This window comes from Oryctolagus cuniculus, chromosome 4 (genome assembly GCF_051225735.1).
Source record: "Oryctolagus cuniculus isolate XC-2025 breed Fujian yellow rabbit chromosome 4, ASM5122573v1, whole genome shotgun sequence".
Lineage (NCBI taxonomy): Eukaryota > Metazoa > Chordata > Mammalia > Lagomorpha > Leporidae > Oryctolagus > Oryctolagus cuniculus.
In genome coordinates, this window is record NC_142870.1 from 149,410,310 (window position 1) to 149,433,198 (window position 22,889).

General features: G+C 40.0%; 1 protein-coding gene across 1 annotated transcript in view; it reads left to right on the forward strand.

Moving 5' to 3' along the window:
- The window catches only part of MRPL3 (mitochondrial ribosomal protein L3), a 44,163-nt gene that overhangs the window by 18,214 nt on the left and 3,060 nt on the right, over window positions 1-22,889 (forward strand). Inside the window, exons 6-8 of the mRNA XM_002722066.5 lie at window positions 849-909; window positions 15,237-15,345; window positions 21,026-21,103. Coding sequence (XP_002722112.2) covers window positions 849-909; window positions 15,237-15,345; window positions 21,026-21,103 — 248 coding nt within the window. The remainder of the gene's footprint in view (window positions 1-848; window positions 910-15,236; window positions 15,346-21,025; window positions 21,104-22,889) is intronic.

The window sequence follows — 22,889 nt, forward strand, 5'->3', positions numbered from 1 at the left end:
TCGGGGACCATGCTTATACTTGTACATTTCTATCAGTACCTATTTGTAACTATCTTATAAATGTTTGTTAATTAATTGTTCTTATCCATGAATAGTTTTCATATATGCTAATACCAAATATATGAATAAAATATTATCAAAAAATTTAAATTATTTTAAATACCATTCCCAAGTACGTTTAAATTAAAATTGTATTTACATACAAGTTTTGTAAGTGTCTCTGTATAGAATTAGGTATATTATAGTGGTAGACTCTTTGCTGTCCTCAGCATCTCGGCATACACTAAGAGAACTATATTTTGTTGCTAGGATGGCCAGTTCACCAAAAATCTGAAATGTAATGGGCTTCATATGTAGGTCATCTACGCCTTATTACCTAGCAGATGAGGTGCCTGTGTTCAAGTAATTATGTTTCCTCATTGAGCCTGAACATAGTTTTAGTTATTCCCTTGTTTCTGTTTTTCTTATGTAAAATAGGAAATACATCTTTTCAGTTACATTGTCATTCACTGAAATAACTGACTTGTGTAATTACCAGCAAAAGCTCTGTGATGTCTTGGGAACCCTTCTCTGACAGCACAGCTTTGGTCTCTTCAGGGGCACTGGCCATCCGCAGGTGTGGTCTGGAGGCTTGGTCCAGTCCAACATCATATGCTGTATCTGGGCTATACTGTTCTTCAGCCCATACAAGTGGAATCATTTCATTGTTGAGTGTTTTCAGTGTTTATAACTGCAGAGAGAATCTCCTGTGTTTCAAATCTGATGACTAGAAAGCTTCCTGGGCATAGTGTATGTCTGACGTCCTCTCTCTCTGATGAATTTCATGACTTTGTTTTCTTTTCCCAAAGGCACTCCTCTTTATGCTGCTCACTTTCGCCCGGGACAGTACGTGGATGTCACGGCCAGAACGTAGGTCTTCACAGCAGGTTTCCCTTTTGTTTCCTCATATATTAAATAAAGCCTTTACATCAATGAGTAAAGGATAAATGTTCTCATTCATAATGCTAATCTTTAAAATTGTTAAGTGTACTGGTTTTAAAATTACACCAAATCTGTTGAGTTTTTGGTTTTTTTGGGGGGATTCATGGTCTTTATTAATTTTTTAATGTGCTGTGTACATTTTCTGGTTTTTAAAATTTATTTTGATTTTATTTGAAAGAGACAGACACGTCTGCTGGTTTACTCCACAAATGCTTTCAAAAACCTAGGCTGGGCTAGGCCAAAGCCAGGAGCCCAGAACTCAGTCAAGGTCTGGTATAGCTGGCAGGAGCCTGACTTACTTCAGCCTTCACTTTCTGCCTCCTAAAGTGCATTAACAGGTAATTGGCAGAGCAGAACCCAGACGTGTACCGAGGCAATCCCATAAAGGATGCAGGCATCCCAAGCAGTGTGTAGACCACTGTGCCAAAGGTTCTGGCTTTTAAACTGAGGTATATGCTTTGTGAAATGGCCTACAAACAAGGCTGCATCACATAGATTCTTTGTGGATTGGGCCCACTTCTGTTTTGAAGAACAAAGACAACACTGAGTTTGTTGGTGAGGTACACATGAGCAGTGCTGTGATGAATTATTTTGAAATTATTGTATAATCTAGTTTTGGGCTGATCTTTCAGTTGTAGGAAACAGTTAACGTAGAAACATCTTGGATTATTTGTGACAGTGGTGGTTGCCAAGTTTCCACCAAAGTAAACAAAGAACTTTTTTGTGTGTTCAAAGCCTATCAGAAGCTGGAAGAAGAAATAGTATCCTGCCTTGGCTTACTTGGCTAATCCTCCACCTGTGGTGCTGGCACCCCGGGTTCTAGTCCTGGTTGGGGCGCTGGATTCTGTCCTGGTTGCTGCTCTTCCAGTCCAGCTTTCTGCTGTGGCCCGGGAAGGCAGTGGGGGATGGCCCAAGTGCTTGGGCCCTGCACCCGCATGGGAGACCAGAAGGAAGCACCTGGCTCCTGGCTTCGGATCGGCGCAGCGCGCCAGCCGTAGCGGCCATTTGGGGGATGAACCAACGGAAAAGGAAGACCTTTCTCTCTGTCTCTCTGTCTCTCTCTCACTGTCTAACTCTGCCTGTCAAAAAAAAAAAAAAAAATAGTATCCTGCCTTATGTCTCTCAATAGCATAACATTACTCAATACTGTATAAATGAGACTTATTCCATAATAGCATGAAATTTTAGTACTTTAACAAAAGTTTAGTTTAGTAGAAAACAATATCTAATTGTCACTCTTAGCAGAAATGCTATCTTTAAGTCATATTTAGCCTGAACAGTGGTATTTTGGTACTATAATGTTTTCATATCTTAGAATTTGTACCGTGTGGATTAGGATAGTTCTGTACTGCCTGGATGAGCTCCAGAATATGTTTAGATAGTAGAGATGCCATGTTTTAAAAATTGGTTATATTTACCTCGCTGTGGAGTGAAACAAGCAGTCCCTTATATATGTTTATGTAGAAACTGTTCAGTGTAGGTTATTGGAATTATAACATGACCTACACTAAATAAGACTCCGGATAGCAGCTGTTATCCATTCCTGTTCTTTCAACATAGACGGTAACTTCTTTTCCGTTTTCTCCCCTCTGTCACGTGGCAGAGTCTATAAGGTATTCTTAGGATAAAGCCTTTGGGGAAAACTGCTGTCCACAGGTGCTGGCCTGAGCCAGAGCAGCTTTTATCTGAGAACACTGAATAAGTACCAGCATCAGCTTCCTTAATGCAGGCAGTCAGAAACATTCTTCATTTCACTCCATTACCACATAGTTTCAAATTTAGGCTGCTAGATACCTTTCCCTTTGTTTAGCTGTTTAGAAATAGAGGCATGGAATTAATTGATAGTAGGACCGGTCCTCTTTATATAGAAAATATGAACCTATGTCTTTTTTTTCTCCTGCGTTCCAATTATTGTGTTATTCCTGTTCATTCTGCGTTCTTTTGTGAAGCACTCAAAAATATCAGAGCTTTAAAGCTTTGCTTTGGTTGATTAGGCAAGGGTTTTTGTTTGTTTTAAGTCAGATTATTTTGCTTTTTAAGTTCTCAATTAATTGTTACATATAAAATACCTCACAGTTGTTCTGTTCCTTTACATCCAGTTAAAATGGTGTGAATTCCATTATATACTTACAGAATGTAGGGGTACTGGGAGAAGCTCTGCAAAGCCAGCATTCTGCTGCTAGCAGATGCCTTGAGGCTAGACTTGTGACTGACTTGGATGAGAGCCTAGCTCTCAAATGCCTGTGTTCTCGAAGTGCTTTCACTTGGCTTCTTAAAAGTTATTTTTGAAATTTCAGCCTTCTTGTGAATATAAGGTGAGAGGAGAAGTTTTGTTTTGTTTTGTTTTCAAATTAGCATTCCTAGAAAACAAGATTGTGTAAAGTCATGTGCCAGCCTCAGGACTAACTAGCTGACAAGGGCTGAAATTAAAAGTTGTGACAGTCACCCCTGGAGAAGAAGGGCAGACTCCTATGTGAGAAGAGCCCCAGAGTCTGGGTCAGGGACACTATTGTGACTTCCACGGTGACACAGTAGAGGAGGGGCACTTCCCACACAGATGTCCCCTGTATTCTGGTGTGCATACCTTCATGTGGTATTACCCGGGATCAGAATGCGTTGTATATCACATAACCATTTGCTGCTGCATGCTTCTCATGATTTTAGTTCTTGTAGCTGGCATGTTACTATGGCCATAGGATGCTTTTAAGTGCCTGGAAATTTAAGGGACTCTGTTTCCTTCTCATGTGGGGCTTGTTTTAGCGTTGGACACTCAGCTACAAAACAGTCCTAGTTGCCCCCACCCCTTCTCTTGGCCACTGACTTCCCTTCGTCTGGTGCCTATGCCTGGGTGCATACGTGTATATACGTGCATTTGCTTGCTTTCCTTTTTAAAGTCTTCTTTTATGTCATTTTCCTGATGCTCCTCATTTAGGGCAGTTCCCCCTGCTCAGAGTTCAAGTCCTTCACATATAATATGAAGACCCTCTTCTCTCTCAATTTAGGTAAACCCCGTCATTCAGGCAGATCCTTGAGTCTTCTCACTCCCCTACCACTGTGACTCCCCATGGCCAGAGGTCTTTTACGTTGACCTCCATCTCTAGCCCCTCTATTAAAATTTTGAAATGTCTGGGCTCATTCTTCTTTTTTCTTTTTTTAAGGTTTTTTATTTATTTATTTGAGAGGTAGAGTTACAGACAGTGAGAGGGAAAGACAGAGAGAAAGGTCTTCCATCCGCTGGTTCACTCCCCAAATGGCCACAACAGCCAGAGCTGTGCTGATCCAAAGCCAGGAGCCAGGAGCTTCTTCTGGGTCTCCCACGTGGGTGCAGGGGCCCAAGGACTTGGGCCATCTTCTACTGTTTTCCCAGGCCATAGCAGAGAAGAGGAGCAGCTGGGACTAGAACCGGCGCTCATATGAGATGCCGACGCCACAGGCGGAGAATTAACCTACTGTGCCACAGCACCGGCCCCTGGGCTCCATCTTCTTGACTATTAATCCTGTTACAAGTAAAAACACAGCACAGAAAAACTTATGCAGTGTCATGATTTGGGCTGGATGACAAGACGTGGATTTGCAGACTGAGCAGGGCTCCCACACTTGAGTAGGCTTCAGAGTCTTCTGGAAGCCTGTTGAACACAACATTAATGGCCCTGTGCACAGAGCTTCTGAAGTTTCTAACAAGTTCCCAGTGGTGTGGTTGCTGTTGGTCCAGGGAGACGTTTTGAGAACCATTGCACTGGCAGGTGGTCCAGACTCATCATTAAATGGCTTCCTCTGCCTGCTTCATTACCTAGCACAGAATTCAGATGCCTTTCTTCCCTAACCCTGGTCAAATTACAGCACGTAAGCATCTGTCTTAAAAGAAGCAGCTTTAGTACAGTTTCAGATAACGTGGCCAATAAAAGTGGGTCTGTTTATTACTCACATTTCAGTAGGCATAAAACCAAAGATGGTATGTTTAGTGCTTAGCCTCATTGCCTCATTTATGTTAGAAAAAGGGAAAAGTCTCAAATTAATCTCTGATTTAATTTAATTTTATGTAATTATTATATTTTAATTATTAATACTTGTATATTGAGTATTTTAAATTTCTTTACCTTATATTTTCAATTTTAATTGCTAAATTAAGCATAGTTTAGAAATAACTAGCCAAACGAAGATTTTGAAAGGAAAAAGCACTATTTTAAGAATGTACAGTGCTAACAGAATGTCTGCCTTGAAAATTAAATTGCAGACTCTTTTTTTTTGTTTTTAAAGTAACCGATGACCAACCACAGTACCTTCTTGATTTCCTTAATGTATTTAAATGTTCCTTTTTAATAACTGCAGTAAAAAACTCAGATCAAAAGATACACTGGGCTTACCTAACGGATTTGATGTAGTAAAAAGGAGGGTGGTGTGGGGGTGATTAGGTGATTGATAGAATACCTTCACATCTTTACTGATCTTCAGTTTAGATTCTTGGATTAAAATATCAAAACGTGTAAAGAGGCACTGTTAGCTCAAAAATGTGGTAAAAAGTCAAATGGGTTCTCAGAAGAAGAGCACCCTGGGGTGCTCTATTCCTCATCCGGCACTCTCTCCACTGTCTTGCTTTTCTTCAGACCAGTGGGCATTTGTCATAAACTCCAAAGGGGAAACAGGATAGCTGCACCTTCAGGCTACAGGTTGCTGCCAGTTCCACACATTTTTCAGTTTTATTTCATTTTTAATAAAGTAACTATGTACTAGATATTCAGGGCAGTAAGTTTTTTAAGTGTATTACAAACAGTTTACAAAATGAGTGATTGGACTATAGAGGGAAATAATCTCTGTAAAAAATAATCCATCAAATCAGTCAGTCAAAGTGACTGTTTCAGATAAAGGCTGAAGTGGCAGGGTAGTAGTGTTTTGGTGTTTCATTTTGTTTTACTGCTTGAAAAATTTTTATGGTGCCTATAACTGACACTGTTTAATGCTACAAAGCAATTTTCTACATTAGGTCAGCAATATAAGGGCCTGATACAAGGCAATCTAGAGTAGCTCTGACCTAGACAGCTTTTCTAACTTCTTTGTTGCTGCTTCTTTACCATAAGAGTAATTATGATGCCTATTGCATTGTAATGCTATAAATGTATAATAATAATTATAATATATAATGCATGGAAAAATCTTAGCTAAATTCCTGGCACTTAATAAATGCTTAGAACAGTGGCTACTATTGCTGTTGTTGATAGTGCTTTTTAATGTTTTTAAATCTTAAAAGGAAGATCTGTGTTTTTGTCAATAGGAAATATCTTTTTAAGTGAAAACATGAAGTATTACAAATTCAATTCTGGTGTTTTCTAATACATCAAGTTATTACCTTCTTCAGATTATTATCATTATTATTATTACTTTGACAGGCAGAGTTAGACAGTGAGAGATACAGAGAGAAAGGTCTTCTTTCCGTTGGTTCACCCCCAAATGGCTGCTACAGCCGGCGCACTGTGCTGATCCAAAGCCAGGAGCCAGGTGCTTCCTTCTGGTCTCTCATGTGGGTGCAGGCGCCCAAGCACTTGGGCCATCTCCCACTGCCCTCCCGGGCCACAGCAGAGAGCTGGACTGGAAGAGGAGCCACCGGGACAGAATCCAGCACCCCAACCAGGACTAGAACCCAGGGTGCCGGCACCACAGGCGGAGGATTAGCCAATTGAGCCGTGGCGCCGGCTACAGATTATTTTTTATAAAACAAAACAGTAGTTTTTCGAAACACTCAAGTAATTTAAGATCACATACTGTCTGCTACACCTAGAATTTATAGACTAATGAGAATGCCCTTGTGATAGCTTCATTCCTCTCTCATTAGCTGTGATATTTTTGCTGTTATATTTCAAGTGGTAGTATGACTTGAGTTGGCCAAATACTTCCATTTATAAGGGATTTGTCCTTGACAAGTGGCTTAAAATTGTCTGGATTTATATTTTATTATTTATAACTTGAGAGAATGGAGCTAAGTAATTTCTATAAGTTTCTTTCCATTCTAACAAAGAATCCCTCAGTTTCCAGGTGGCATAACTCACCCTTATCTGTAGTAATAATAATTCATAATGATAAAAGCGCTGCACGTACCAATATGGTTTTGTAACCTGTTGAAGAACAATATGTGGCTGACGACCTTCAGAAAAGACTCGCTTGTCCTTTCATGATATTGCAGAAGTGGTTATTTGTATTTTCTCTTTCCAGCATAGCAGACTTGATGTTCTGGATTGATTTAGGGCAGCCAGGAAATCGAAAGAGTCATTCCACAGTTGGCTCTTTGTACTGCTGAATGAGACAGATTGATGTCCAAAAAGCTATCACTGAGGTATTCTGAGCAGTCTCTTGTTGATAAAATGCTTTCAGATATTGATGAGAGATTTATAATTCTTAGATAAAAACCAGATACCTGCATTTCAGGTCACACTGTCAAAAATTTATCCTAAAAAGTAATAGCTATGCAGACATCCCCTGGAGACATCCCCTGCCAGCTTCCAGTTACAGGCAAACCAAACGCAGAGCAGCTGGAAAATCCTACCTTGACTGACTTGTGGACTCGGGAGTTCAGTTCATTGCTCATCAAGTAGTTTTAGACAGCAGCACTGAGTTGGGAGAAACTGACTCGAACTTTACAAAGGTCTTGAGTAGAGATGCTCTACCTTTGAAGTGTGTAGAGATGAAAGTCAGTGGTAATATCTGGGTGATTATTGAAATGAAGAAAAGCTATAATTAGAGATTAAATGTGTATGCCATGTTAATTCATCATGACTTAAAAGCTAATCCTCAGGGAGGTGACGAATTAGCTAAAAAGCCTTCTATATGCATGTAATTAATTTCATCAAAATTGTCCCTTTTTGTTTGTTGAATTTTTTAATTTAAAACTAAGTGCATTTGATCAGTTTGAATCTAAAACATAGTAAAGTCATTATGTTGTTGTCCTACAAGAAAGTCTTTTGATGTTGCTTTAGACATTTTGCTTTAATATTCAGTAGTACTTTTTTACAGTTGAAGATTCCACCTTGGGACCAGCATTGTAGCACAGTGGGTTTAACCACTACCTGCTATACCGGCAATCACGTATGGGTGCCATTTCAAGTCCTGGTTGCTCCATTTCTGATCCAGCTCCCTGCTAATGTGCCTGGAAAGGCAGTAAAGGATAGTCCAAGTACCTAGGCTCCTGCTAGCCATGTGGGAGTCCCAGATGAAGCTCCTGACTTCTGGATTCTGCCTGGCCCAACCCTGGCCTTTCATCATATCGAAGATCTCTCTCTCTCTTACTCCCTCTCTTTCTTTCTCTCACTCCCTCTGTAACTCTGCCTTTCAAATAAAACAAATAAATCTTAAAAAAAGAAAATCTCATTTTAACTCTATAAAGATCTGAACAAGAGGAACGGGGAGGTTCCAGACATGGAGGATCCTGGTTGCCTGATTTGATCAGTTTATACTGCATGCTTCTGTGGAAGTACTGCACTGTGTTCCATCACCAAAGTGCAGAGGTGTCACAAGTTTGGAAGGAAGGGGCTTTTTTCTTAGCTCTGATCTGTTCTTAGTTGTTCTGTTTTATAAAGAAGGACCTTATCTTGATTTTGGCTAAGGACAGGGCTGAGTCTTCCATTTCCATTTCCCATAATGTTAAACTGTAACAGAAGCTTATTTAAATCAGTAGTTTCTTCAATTTCCCACCCTAATCTCTACTTTTTTAAATATAAAAATATAGCCTGATCTTGGAGCATCCTTAAAGAAGTGAGAGCCCACTCTCCATTCTGCAGTGCTCAGTTTGTTTCTCTGAGAGCTTGTGTACAGTCACTAAACTTACAGCATAAATCAGCTAAACAAAGTTAATTTGGAAATGATTCTGATAGGGAAAACCTCTATTTACAGTATGAATTTGATTTTTTGAATAAATAAAATCATATTTTGTGATAAACACTTGCTGTACTTTTTTTCATGACAGTGGTACAAAGACAATGCAGGAGGAAGGGCTTTGAGGCAAAGGGAATAGGAAAGCAAATGCATGAAAGATTGGTATATTTAGGGACCCATAAAGTAATCTGCTCTGACTAGGATTTGTGGTGGGCAGGGTTGGGAAGGTAGGTTGGACCCAGTTATAAAAGACCTTATAAACCCTATGCTAAAAAAGTTAGTGGGGAACCATCTAAGTTAATAGTTTATTATTTGTTTCCTTGTTTTGTTTTGTTTTTAAGCAGAGGTTAGGTGTGTAGTAAGACTATCATCTTGAGGATTTCACTCTAGTGGCCAAAAAGGAGGCTAGTTTTAAGAGGGAGAGCTACTCGAATTCTGTTTCTCAGATACTGGACAGCTGAGGCACTTCTAGCTGGATGTGGTCAGTACACCTGTGGCCTGGGGAGGCAGCAGGATTCCTGTTCAGAGGGCTGAGTGAATGGAACTCGAGCTTGTTAGAGCTTCAGCAATCAACAGTTTTTCTCAGAGAGCCAGGCAGTAAATATCTTAAGTTTAGTAGGTCTATGTGCAGCTATTCTTATCCTGCTCTGAAGTAACATAGGCAGTAAGTAAATGAATATGCATGGCTGTATCCTAATAAAACTATTTACTAGAACAAAATTTTATTTACCAGAACAAGTGGCCAGTCCAAGCAGTAGTTTACCAACCCCTTATTTAAACCATAGTGAGAAGAGAATCAGAGACAGGATGCTGAGACCATCTCATGTAGCTTCGAGAAGAAAGAGGCTTTTCAAAGAGCATTAGGGAAGCAAAAGCTCTGGAGGAATTTAGGACAGTGGTGAAGTGGGGTTTTAAGAAGGAGGGATGAAGGACAGCCCTGGGGAGAGATTCCATTTTTTAAAAGGCCCTAGAAATCTGAGCACTGGCTAGAAAGATGATATTAAGGTATTAATTTTTTTAGGTTGTAATACTGGTATTGTAGTTTTGTTCCTTTAAAGGATTGTGAGTGAAATGATTTGCTATGTGTAGTTTGCTTCAAAATAAGCCATTTTTTGTTACAAGAGAGAATAGATGGGATAAAATAGGCCTTGAGTCAATAATTGACAATGAGTGGTGAATATATAGGGGTTCATTATACTGGTCTCTCTGCTCTTGAATATGGTTCAAAACTTTTACAATAGAGAAGTTAAATTTTGTTTATAACTTAATTATTTGTAAAGGAAAGGCTGAGAGAGAACCACATCTTCCATCTGCTGTTTCATCCTCCAAATGGCCACAATGGCTGGCACTGGCCCAGCCCAGGCCAAAGCCAGGAGCCCAGAGCTCGATCCAGCTCTCCCATGTGGATGACAGGGGCTCACATTCTCAAGCCATCCTGCACTGCCTTCCCAGTCATGTAAAAACAGGGAGCTGGATTGGAATTGTAATAGCAGGACTCAAATCACATGTTAAGCAGTGAGTTAACTTACTGCACCACAGTGCCATCCCCAATAAAAAATATACTCTAATAAAAGGACTTTTGGTTTTGTAATTATGAGATTAACCTCAATGAGTTCCACAGTGTAATCAGTGAGGAAGATGGATTGTAGAAGGTGGTTTGGAGGTGGGAAAAAGAGAAGCAGTTTGCTTCCCAAAGAGGAGGAGGAAGAGTAATGTGGAAGAGAGAATGATAGGATAAGCCATTGGTGAGGAAGAGGCTCAGGATGGGAATTTTAGAGAAAGTTCTCCAAAGACAAAGGATGGGTGGATTTAAGAGCTGGGCTACAGTCTCTGCTCACCTCATAGGCATTTTGTTTTGTCTCCATATACAGGTATGTCCAAAGTCGTGCCACAAGTAAGGCAGTACATCATAGATTTATATGACATCCTGTGTATTTGCTGGTAAACATTTAGAGATTTGTCACAATATGGCAAAGGAATGCATTTATAGACTACAGTAGGAAATATTAAATTTATGCATTCCCTTCTGTGAGATTAAGCAAAGTGATACCTTTGAGTCTCTCCTCTCTTCTAACAAATGAACAAACAAGCTAAAGGGCATGCCCATTATATAGCATTTGGAAACTATAGGACAAAAGAAAGGATACTAGCTCTCTTTCTTCTCATGACAGATCTTTAGCCATTAACAGCTTTTATGCCAATTACTCTAGGCTGGGCATTAGGGCTAAACAGTTCACAATCCCTGATGCTAATGCAGTTAACAGGTGCTAAGAAGAAGTAGGCTGAGAAATAAGCATGATAAAGTCTTCCAAAATAAGTGGTACATCTGAATTTTTTGATGAATTTTGTTTTGCCAAGTAGAAATACTCAAAATATATATTTTCTTAATTTTCAGATGTCTACTAAAATTTGGATTTCTAACACAGTGCTCTTTTTCATTTGAATTTTCCTTTTTATTCTTCCATAAGTAATTAAAAACTACAGTGGGAAAAAGTGTGAGGTAGATAAAGCAAGTATTCTGTGTTTTCTTTCATTCTTAGTAAAAATGAAGATTATACTTTATGTGACTTTTAGAAACCTTATATTTGAAATGTGCCTATGTGTGCTAAGTATAGATTAGTTTATTTCTTGCTGTGCTCTCCAGTTGATGGCAAATGAGTGAAATAATAGTAGATACCTGAACCACCCATGGATCAACAGGTGCACTCTCGTCTCTACAAGCTGAATTAAGCCAATAATTTGTCATGCCATTTGTGTTTTATCCTTTTGTTTAAAGGTTATTTATTGAAAAAGCTCCTGTGGTACAGAGTATAACTACATGATATATTCTAGAGCTAGATTGAAAAAAATAATCTGTAATTAGCCGGCAGATAATTAGCACTTTCAAGATACCACTTTCATCTTACAACCATTTACTCTTGAAATAAACCAAATTATCTTCTGTAATTTACCTGGCATGCGTTCTATTGTTGCTTGCACTAACACTCTTTGTAAGTAAGAGATTACTCCATTTGAGAACTCAGAAAGGATTAATAAACTTTCTTCCAAGAATACCCAATGTTTAGATTTGGCTTTTTAAAAGCATGTCACTTTAGTGCTCCCTCTGCTTATTAAAAAATTTTTTTTCAACTGCAGGCTATTCAGTTTTTTTAAATTAATTGATTTATTTGAGAAGGGAAGAGAGAGAAGGAACCCATCAGCTGGTTCATTCTCCAAATGCCTACAGTGGCGTAGATTAGACTGGTGCCAGAGCAAATGCTGGGAACCTGGAACTCAATCCATGTTTCCCACATAGGTCGCAGAGGCCATCATTTTGAGCCATCACTGCTGCCTCCCATGGAGTGCATGAACAGGAAACTAGCATCAGGAGCAGAGCTGGGTATTGACCCGGGCACTCCAAAGTGGTACTGCAGGTATTTTTTTTTTTTTTTTTTTTTTTTTTTTTTAAGATTTTATTTGTTTACTAGAGAGGCAGAGTTACAGAGAGGCAGAGGTGGAGAGAGAGAGTCTTCATCCACTGGTTCATTCCCCATATGGCCGCAACAGCCGAAGCTGCACCAATCAGGAGCCAGGAGCTTCTTCAGGTCTCCCACATGGGTGCAGGGGCCCAAGGACTTGGGTCATCTTCCTCTGTTTTCCCAGGCCACAGTGGAGAGCTGGATCAGAAGTGGAGCAGCCAGGACTTGAACTGGCACCCATATGGGATGCTAGCACTGCAGGCGGTGGCTTTACTGCTACGCAACAGTGCCAGCCCAGTTATGTAGACTTTTTCAGTCCATTGCTTGTTGGTTATGTAGACCTTTTCAATCCATAGCAAAAATACTTTTTTGTTAAATGTATAAAAAAAGTCCTTGTGGGCAAAGCCTGGTTTTTGTAATCTTTTGGTTTTGGTCCTCTTGGTACATGGTTTAAGCACTGCACTGTTCACTTAATAATAGCTGACTTTATTTGGACTAGGGAGCACTACATTAAAACTGTATTGACATATTATCTTGTGAGAAGTAAAAGAACAATCTTCATCTGAAGAGAATATAAAAATAAATCTGAGTGTTTGAGATAGAATAGTTAAGACACCACTTGGGACACCTGCATCCTATGTCAGAATGCCTGGATTCAGTTCCTGGTTCCACTTCCAATCCAGCTTCCCATAATGCACATCCTGGGAAGCAGCTGATGGCTACAGTACTTGGTTCTCTACCACCAGTGTGGGAGACCCAGATTGAGTTATTTTTTTAGAAGATGTGTTCATTTATTTAAAGGAGTTTCGGAGAGAGATCTTGCATCTGCTGGTTCTCTCCCAAGATGGCCACGATAGCCTGGGCTGGGCCAGGAGGAGCCAGGAGCTTTATCTGGTTCTTTGCACTGCTTTTCTAAGGTCATTAGAAATCTAGTCCAGGCAGCTGGATTGGAAGTAGAGCAGGTAGGACACACACTTGCACCCATATGAAATGCTGGCTTCACAAGTGGTAAACTTAACCTGCTAAGCCACAGTACTGGCCCCCATGTTGAGTTCTTGTCTCCTGGCTTTGGCCTAGCCCAGCCCTGTCTATTGAGGGAATTTGGGGAATGAACCTTTAGATGGAAGATCTGACTGGCTGGTTGGCTGCCTTTCTTTGTCTGACTCTAACTTTCAAATAAAAAATTTAAAATATGTCTGGTGACTGAAGTTTTGTCAACAGTGGGTTAAACACCCACTTGAGATGCTGGCACCCCATAGAAGAGTGTTGGTTCAAGTCCCAACTACTCAGTTTCTGATCCAGCTCCCTGCAAATGCATCTGGTAAAGCTGGTGGTGATGGCTTCAGTACTTGGGTCCCTGCCACCCACATCAGAGACCTGGATCGACTTCTGGGCTGGGCCAGGCAGGAGCCAGGAGCCAGGAGCCAGGAGCCAGGAGCCAGGAGCTTTATCTGGTTCTTTCCACTGCTTTTCCAAGGTCATTAGAAATCCAGTCCAGGCAGAGACCTGGATAGACTTCTGGGCTTTTAGGTCTCTGGCCTGATCCAGCCATGGCTATTGTGGGCACTTGAGGAGTGAACTAGCAGATGGAAGATATCCTTCCCTCTCTGTCTCCTCTCCCCTCCCATCCCTTTCCCTCTCCTCTCCTTTGCTCTCTTTTCCCCTCTCTCCCCTCTCCTCCCCCCTCCTCCCCCCTCCTCCCCCCTCCCCTCTCTCCCCCCTTCCCCTCTCCCTTCTCTGCTCTCTCTCTTCCTTTTCAATATATTTTTAAATGTCTAGTACAATGTTAAAATTCCTTCTAAACTTTGCATTGTATCATTTGTACTGATGTATTTGACATTCAGTGACATACTTTAATAATTGTTTACTCTTAGTATTGTTTGCTTTCTGTCTGCATCATAGTTTTTCTCGTGAACAGAACTTGAAAATATAATGATTTCATTTAAAATTGAGATTTAAGGTTGTTAAGAAATTGTTATCTCTGAGTTTAGCTTTTCATTAGCTTCCCATTCAAGCCTAAGACCAAGATCCATATGGTATCTTCTAAAACAGTACTTAGCACATACAGCATTATTATTTAGTGCTCCATCGTATTGCTTACCTACTGCTGCCGAATGTATTACCTTAAAACATACTAGGTTGGAGTAATAATATTACTATTTTTAATAATAATAATTATTACTTCACAATTTCTGTAGTCAGAAATCCTAGACTAGCTTACTTCAGCACCTCACAAGCATGCAGTCAAGATATCCACCAGGGCTGCAGTCATCTCAGGGCTGGGCCCAGAGGGAATCTCCCTGTACGCTCACTGACAAGGCTGTTGGTAGGCCTTGGCTCCTTGTAATTGACTGGAGCCATACTTGTCACAACCCTCCCCACAGGACCCCTTACACTGTGGTGGTCACCCCCCTGCAGAGCCTAGCAAGCAGGAGAGCACCAAGGTGGAAGCAGCCTGCCCTCAGAATCAGATCTCAGAAGTGACATCTCATCCTGTTTTGTCATATTTTATTCGTTAGAAGCAAGTCACCAGGCGCCCCCAGTCTCAAGGGGAGAGGGACTTAAGCAAGAACATAGGTATCAGACGGCAGGGATCTTTGGGCTCTATAAGTGGCTGCCTGTGGTATCTGTTACAAGTACTGTGGAACTTTAGCACTTTCACTATGTCATTTTCACAAGATTATGATGATAGAACTTCCTGTACTTGATTCACTGTTGTCTTACAGTATTGAATTAACATTTTACAGAAGTGGTTCCAGGAACAGTTTGCACCAAGGCAGAGATAAAGGAATATTGGTTTGCACTTGTGCTTATGTAGCCTTTCCTAGTTATTTAGATAAGAGGCTTTGATAAAACTCTAAGGTACTATCAAGAAAAAATTAGGGATATTTTATGCCCTATTCATTATGTAGATTCCAATGTTTATTTTCTTAACAGTATTGGTAAAGGTTTTCAAGGCGTCATGAAAAGATGGGGATTTAAAGGCCAACCTGCTACTCATGGTCAAACAAAAACCCACAGGAGACCTGGAGCTATTTCAACTGGTGTAAGTATAGCTCTTTTTAATGCTAAGTGTTCAACTTAACACACATACAATGCTCATTCTCTCCTTGAGGTCAACTCACATAATTTCAATTTGACTACTAGTGAGTCTTAGTACTTGTCACCTGTCATTCTTCAGGGCCAGACTTGAATTGAATCATGTGATTATATCTGTGCTACACGCATGCAACAAGCATTCTCAGTGCCTTCCTGCTAACTTTGCCATTCTGTCCTTTCTCTGCATCTTCTACTTTGAACTTAGTTGCATAAATGACAGGTTAGGTTACCCTTTCGTATGTCCCAATTGGTTCCTTCACATATTTTTTTTTGCTATAACAGCATAGTTATAGTTGAGTATGCCACCATGTTTCAAAGGAAAATGATAGAGAAAAAATGGAAAATAATCAAAAAACATAACAAGTGGAGAAAAGACCCTAGGATTGCTAATTCTATCCTGTTCCAGACAGATCTAATAAAGAACTTAGGGGCATTTTTATTCTTTACAGCATCAGTATAATGCAAGATTGATCTCTTTAAAAGATTGATAATATATTCTGTCTTTCTCATAGAAAGAGAAATACAGATTGAAGCTACTCCAAAGTACTAAGTTCACACTTAGCAGATTGTATTATTAAACGGCTTAATTTTTGTCACGCTGTTGGCAAGAATGTAGGAATATAGTCACTCATACATATGGGAATACAGAACAGTGTAACCCTTATAGCGAATGTGACAACATCTAGTAAAAACTACACATGTATTTCCCTTTGGCATGTCACTCCTACTTCTAAGAATTTACCAGGAAGATATTCTCCCAAAAATGCATTTGAACAAAATCATTGCAACATTATTTGTAATTATAGACATAAATATCCATAGTTGGGAGTTTAGATTAAAAGACTATGGTACATCTACTTGATAGAATACTGTCCATCAGAAAAAGACCCAAAGTGAGCAACATTCTACAAAATAACTGGCTTGTACCCTTCAGAAATATTCAAGATCATGAAAGATAAGTGAAAGCTCAGGAGTTGTTCCAGAGTTAAGGAGACTACAGAGACATAACAAAATGCAGTTTGTAATTCTGAAGTGGATCCTAGACTTAAGGGGAAAATTGCTCTAAAGAGCACTGTTAGCCGGCACCGTGGCTCACTAGGCTAATCCTCCACCTGCGGCACCGGCATCCTGGGTTCTAGTCCCGGTTGCTCCTCTTCCAGTCCAGCTCTCTGCTGGGGCCCAGGAAGGCAGTGGAGGATGGCCCAAATGCTTGGGCCTTGCACCCACATGGGAGACCAGGAGGAAGCACCTGTCTCCTGTCTTTGGATCGGCACAGCGCCAGCAGAAGCGGCCATTTGGGGGGTGAACCAATGGAAAAAGGAGGACCTTCCTCTCTGTCTCTAACTCTGCCTGTTTAAAAAAAAAAAAAAAAAAAAACAACTCTGTTGGGCAGTTGACAGAATATAATGTGGATTAGATAAGAGTGTGTTAAACTTTGAATTTTATGATTATGCTGTGAATACATAAGAGAATATCTTTGTGTTTAGGAAATAAACTCTGAAGTACTTAGAAATAAAGAAGCATCATGTCTGCCACTTGTTAATCAGATGATGTAGAGGAAGATGTATATAGAGAGTAAATGGTAAAGTATATGGGCCAGAGTATAAACAATTGGTGGACTTGAGTAAAGAATATAAGAGTTCCTTATATTATTTTTGAAACTTTACAAATATGAAATTAAATATAGTCTTTATAAGTTATGTAGAAATAAATTGTAAACGTGTAGATCAGACATAAATTTAAGAGGGAAAACTATACAACTCTTTCTTTAAAAAAATAGTAAATTTTCATGACCTTGATTTAAGCACATCCTTAGGTATGACACTAAGTATAAGCAACAAAAATACAGAAAGATCAAACTCATCAGAATTAAAAACATTTGTCCTTCAAATGATATCATCAAATGAAGACAGCTCATAGAATGGAAGAAAATATTGGTAAATCATTATCTGGTAAGACTTGTTTGCAGAAAATATAAGCCAATAGTAAAATGATAACCCAATTTCTAAAAAATAGGCAAAGGACTTGAATAAATGTTTTTCCAAAGAAGATATGCAGATGGCTGATTAAGCATATAAAAAGATGCTCAGCATCTTTAGCCATTAGGAAATCCTATTCAAAACCACAGTGAGGATTGGGCATAAGGTGCAGCAATTAAACACTGCTTACAATGCCCACATGCCATTTAGGAATACCTGGATTCTAGTCCCCATTCTGCTTCTGCTCCAGACAGTAGTACTTGAGTTCTTGCCACCCACATTGGAGAACTGGATGGAGTTCTGGGCTCTTAGCTTTGGCCTGACCCAGCCCTGGCTGTTGGCATGTGGGATTTGGACCAGCAGATCAATTGATCAATCGATCTCTCTCTCTCTCTCTGCCTTTCAAATAAAAATAAATAAAGCTTAAAAAAAATACACAGTTGACTGGCCATAATCAAGAAGGCAAGTGGTATCAAATATTTGCTTAGATATGGAAAAATTGAAAACTTCATACATTGCTGGCAGGAATGGAAACCAGTGCAGCTGTACCATTGACAGTTAGTTTGGCAGGTGCTGAAAATGTATAAAGTCACCACATGACCCAATAATTTCATTCCTAGATATACACCCAAAGGAAATGAAAATAGGCACACAAAAACTTGCATGTGACTATTGATAACAATATATGAACATAATGGCCAAAAAGTAGAACTAATCCAGATGTTCATCAGTCTGTGTGTAGATAATTAAAATGTGATCTATCAGGCACAGGTGTTTGGCATAGTGGTACAAATGCTGTTTAGGACACCTGTGTCTCACATCAGAGGACCTGGGTTGAATTCCCAGCTCCAGCTCCTTATTCCAGTATTTTGCACTCTGGGAGGCAGCAGTGATGGCTCAAGTCTTTGGTTTCCTACCACCCACATGGAGACCTGGATTGAGTTCACAGCTTTTGGCTTTAGCCCTTAAGTCATTGGTGCTTTTGTGGGGTAAACAGTGAATGTGGCAGCGTTTCTCTGTCTCTGAAGCAAATAATTGTGTTTTAATTTTGGTGTTATTTTATTTGAAAGATTTGTTTCATTTATTTGGAAGGCAGAGTTAACTAAGAGAGAGGGAGAGACAGAGAGAAACAAGGATCTTCCATCTGCTTGTTTACTCCCAAAGTGTCTACAATAGCCAAAGCTGTGGCAAGCTGAAGCCAGGAGTCTGGAACTTCATCTAGATTTCCTGTGTGGGTGCCAGGGACTAAAGCACTTGGGCCATCATCTGCTGCTTTCTCAGGCACATTAGCAGGAAGCTGGATAGGAAGTGGAGCAGCTGGGACTCAAATTGGTACTCTGATAAGAAATGCCTGTATTGCAAGTGCTACACTGCGACCCAATAACCTGCTATGGCACAATGCCATAGCAGCCCGTAAATAATTTTTTAAAAAATACTGTGTTTTCATGTAATAGAGCAAAATTAACAATAAAATTAAATGAAGCATTAATACATGCTGCAAAATGGAGGAGCTTTGAAAACATAGTAAAAGAAGCCAGTCACAGTAAACTGTATTTCATGATTCCATCATATGAAATGTCTAACCTAGGCAAATCTATAGAGATAAAAGTAGATTAATAATTGGAGGGAACAGCCACTAACTGGGTGTGATTCAGGATTGATAAAATTGTTCTGTAATGGAATTGATAGACTTAACTCTGAGTAGAGTACTTTAAAGGCATGAAATATGAGGTTGAGGTATGCCGCTCCCTTAGTTTACACTTAAACATATGAATGGAGACTTCCTGGCACAGACAGTTAGGCTAGGGGAGATTCCAGGAAGAGGCAGGAAGAACCTAAACCTTTCACAAGAGATGATACAGATAATCAGTCACACCTGTAACCTGCATTTATCACCTAAGTGTTTTATTGTAACCTTAAGAGCCTTTTTGATATGTAAATCTTTTGTGCTCTTTCTTTAAACAACTGGTCATGTTTAAATACTATGGGATTTCTTCAATAAACGAGCCTTGATCAGGAAAAAAAAAAAAAACTCAATAAACTGTTTTAAAGTTAGGCTTTCTGGGCTGGTTGTGTGGTGTAGTGGGTTAAGCAGCCACCTGGGATGTCAGCATCCCATATGGGCACCAGTTCATGTCCCGGCTGTTCCACTCAATAGGCTAATCCTCCGCCTACGGCGCTGGCATACCAGGTTCTAGTCCCGGTTGGGGTGCCAGATTCTGTCCCGGTTGCCCCTCTTCCAGGCCAGCTCTCTGCTGTGGCCAGGGAGTGCAGTGGAGGATGGCCCAAGTCCTTGGGTCCTGCACCCGCATGGGAGACCAGGAGAAACACCTGGCTCCTGGCTTCGGATCAGTGCGATGCGCTGGCCGCAGCACGCCGGCCGCGGCGGCCATTGGAGGGTGAACCAACGGCAAAAGGAAGACCTTTCTCTCTGTCTCTCTCTCTCTCTCACTGTCCACTCTGCCTGTCAAAAAAAAAAAAAAAAAAGTAGCAGAGGATGGCCCAAGTGTCTTGGTCCCTGCACCCACTTGGAAGACCTGAAAGAATCTCCTGGCTTCTGGCTCTGGCCTGGCCCTGGCCTGGCCGTTGTGTCCATTTGGGAAGTTAACCAATGGATAAAAGATCTATTTTCTCTCTCTCTCTCTGTCTCTCTGTCTCTCTGTCTTTCCTCTTTCTCACTGTAACTCTAGCTTTCAAATAAAGAAATTTTTTTTAAAACAGGCATTCTTATAACAGTTATCATGAAGTATACTGTTCTGTGTTTGTACAAATAGTTCATTAAGAATTAGCTAATAAATTCCTTTGTAATCTTAGAAATTGGGGTATGCTTTTAGTGAGAATTAAATTTGACTAGGAATTCAGAGTCCTTTTTTAGTAATGTTAAGCATAGTGCTTATCACAGAATAGAATTGTGGAATGAATAAGAAAGTCCTTATTCTATAATACTCAGAATTGTCTTAAGCTGTGTTGGTTACCTAGTGACCAACTGTAATACCATCATCAGCCACTTCCACTGAGATTTCACCTATTCATGTGAGAGTGCTGACGGGAATGTGTGCCTTCCAAGAACCTTTGTGTCCTGAGAAGCTGCAATTTTAGGATTTGCTTGTTTAGATGTGGAATTATTTACCATTATCAGAGACTATGTGAAGCAGTTTGATTTATCTATCAGAAACAACCAGGGTTAGACAGACTCACTGTTACAGAACTAACAATGCCTTTAATCATCAGCAGCAAGGAGGAATAGGACCATCCCCCAGTGGTGGTGTAGAGGGAGTCCATTAGGTCAGTTAATACAGAAGATGCATTGTAAACTGGCCGGGAGGCCTGTGTCCTCTTTAATTGGGGGGTGTGACGTGTGTATATGTCCTTTATTGCTTCTTAACCTGTATTGAGGCAGTTGATACCCTCTTGTCACTGAGTTTTTCTCTTAAATCTGTTGTATTCTGTATTTACCTTGTCAACCTAATTTAGAAAGGACATCTTCTAGAAGTAAGTACTTCTAACTCCATAGTTCTCTACAGAGGCCTACAGAATAGGGGGAAAATAAAACATTTTAATAATCCGCATTCTGACTTTTCCCTGTGGTTTGATTGGAACTGTTGGAAGTTGGGAGTACTGAAAAGTATTAACTATTCTCTCATTTAGGATGTTGCCAGAGTCTGGCCCGGAACCAAAATGCCTGGACAGATGGGAAACATTGACAGGACAGCATATGGACTGAAAGTAAGTTTCTGAGCTTTCAGGTGCAGTTAAATTGTGTAAATACAAAAGCACCAGAATCTGGATTTCATGTGTACTCGTGTGTGGCTGTATTAAAGGGATTTACAGTTATTACGGGGTAGAGGATGCATGCAGTGTGTGGCTGTGTCATAGGAATAGCATACTAGTACATATTCAGTTAACATCCAAGAGTCATTGAAAAGAAAAAACTAGTGGTATACTATTTGACCTGGGAAGTTTCCACACAATAGAGTTGCATTAAAAAAAATTAATAAGATTCAGAACATTTAGGTATACTACCCTTTTTATAAAACACTGAACAAAAGCTCCCTACATATGTTTGTTGATGCACTCTTATATAATAGAGAAGGGACAAGTTATCTTGCATTATATGGTGGATATGTGGGTGGATGGATGTGTTTGTGGGGAAGGAGAAGGACAGGAGACAATCAAAATATAGGAAGAAAGCACTGAAAAGGGGATTGCAGTATATATCCATTTTTATTTTTTAAAATCTTGATTTTTATTTGTATTTGAAAGAGGATAAGTTTATTCTCCACAAACTTGAGAATGGTATGTGATACATAGGAGAAAATGAGTTGTACTCGAAGGATATAATATAATTGTGTTATGAAATAACTAGTGTTTCTGTGTGCATGCATCCGTGTTTCAAAGTATAGATAGCACAAGGAAAATCAGCCACTCATAAGAACAATACCAAAGATAATCACTGGTTGTATCTTGGTGCATGTTCTTCCTGTCTCTATTTTAGATAAGTTTTATTTATACATTTTGACCAGCAGAAGTTTTTTTAACTTTTACATAATTAAATTGTATTAGAATTCTACGAAACAATGGGAGGGAGGGAGGAAAGGAAGTTTATTAAGAGAATTGGCTCACACAGTTATGAAGGCTGAGAAGTCCCCTTGCAGTCCATTTGCAGACTGGAGTCGTGAGATGTCCATAGCATGGCTCAACCCAAGTCTGAAGGCCTCAGAACCAGGAAGCTCCTGGTCCAAAGCAGAAGGCCAGGGAACTATGCAGGATCGGGGTAGGGAACTGGTGTGAGTCCTGGCATCCAAAGGCTGGAAAATCCTGGATTTTTGATGTCCAAAGGTGGAAGAAAAGTGTCCTAGCTCCAGAGAACAGGAGGTCCTTTTCTCTGTGTGTTTTGTTCTGTCCCAGCCCCTATGAATGGGATATAGCCCACCCACACTGAAGGAGGGCTGATCTTCCCCACTCATTCCAACTCAGTGCCAGCCTCCTGCAGAAACTTCCCAGGCACACCCAGATGTATTGTTCTGCCAGTTCTCAAGTTCTCCTTATTCTAGCCAAGTTGACACCTAAAGTTAACAGTCACATAAACTTAAGATTTATTTTTCTCCTCCTATTTATCTTTATACGTATCAGAGACCATCTCTTTGTCTACAGCTTTCTGTTTGTGTGTGATTTCAGTATCTGTACTATTTAACACCAAGCCATTATTGGATGTGAGCAAATTTGTTTTCCCCTCCAAATATTTTATTTCCTCGGTGTCATTTCTTAATGAGTAATTCGTGACAATTTTTCTGCATATGAGGTTCATTTGAGGGCATCTTTATTTCAGAGGTTAGACCCAGTTACTTTGTGGCTTTCCCAATTTCTAGTTGCAGCAAACTAGTATTAACTAAAAATAAAATAAAATTGAATTTCCAGTTGTTGTTATTAGTGGTGCCAACAGAGTCCATTGGAATACATAGGTAGTTCTGACCATACTGTCACATTTCTGTTTATCAGAGTGTTCTTTCCG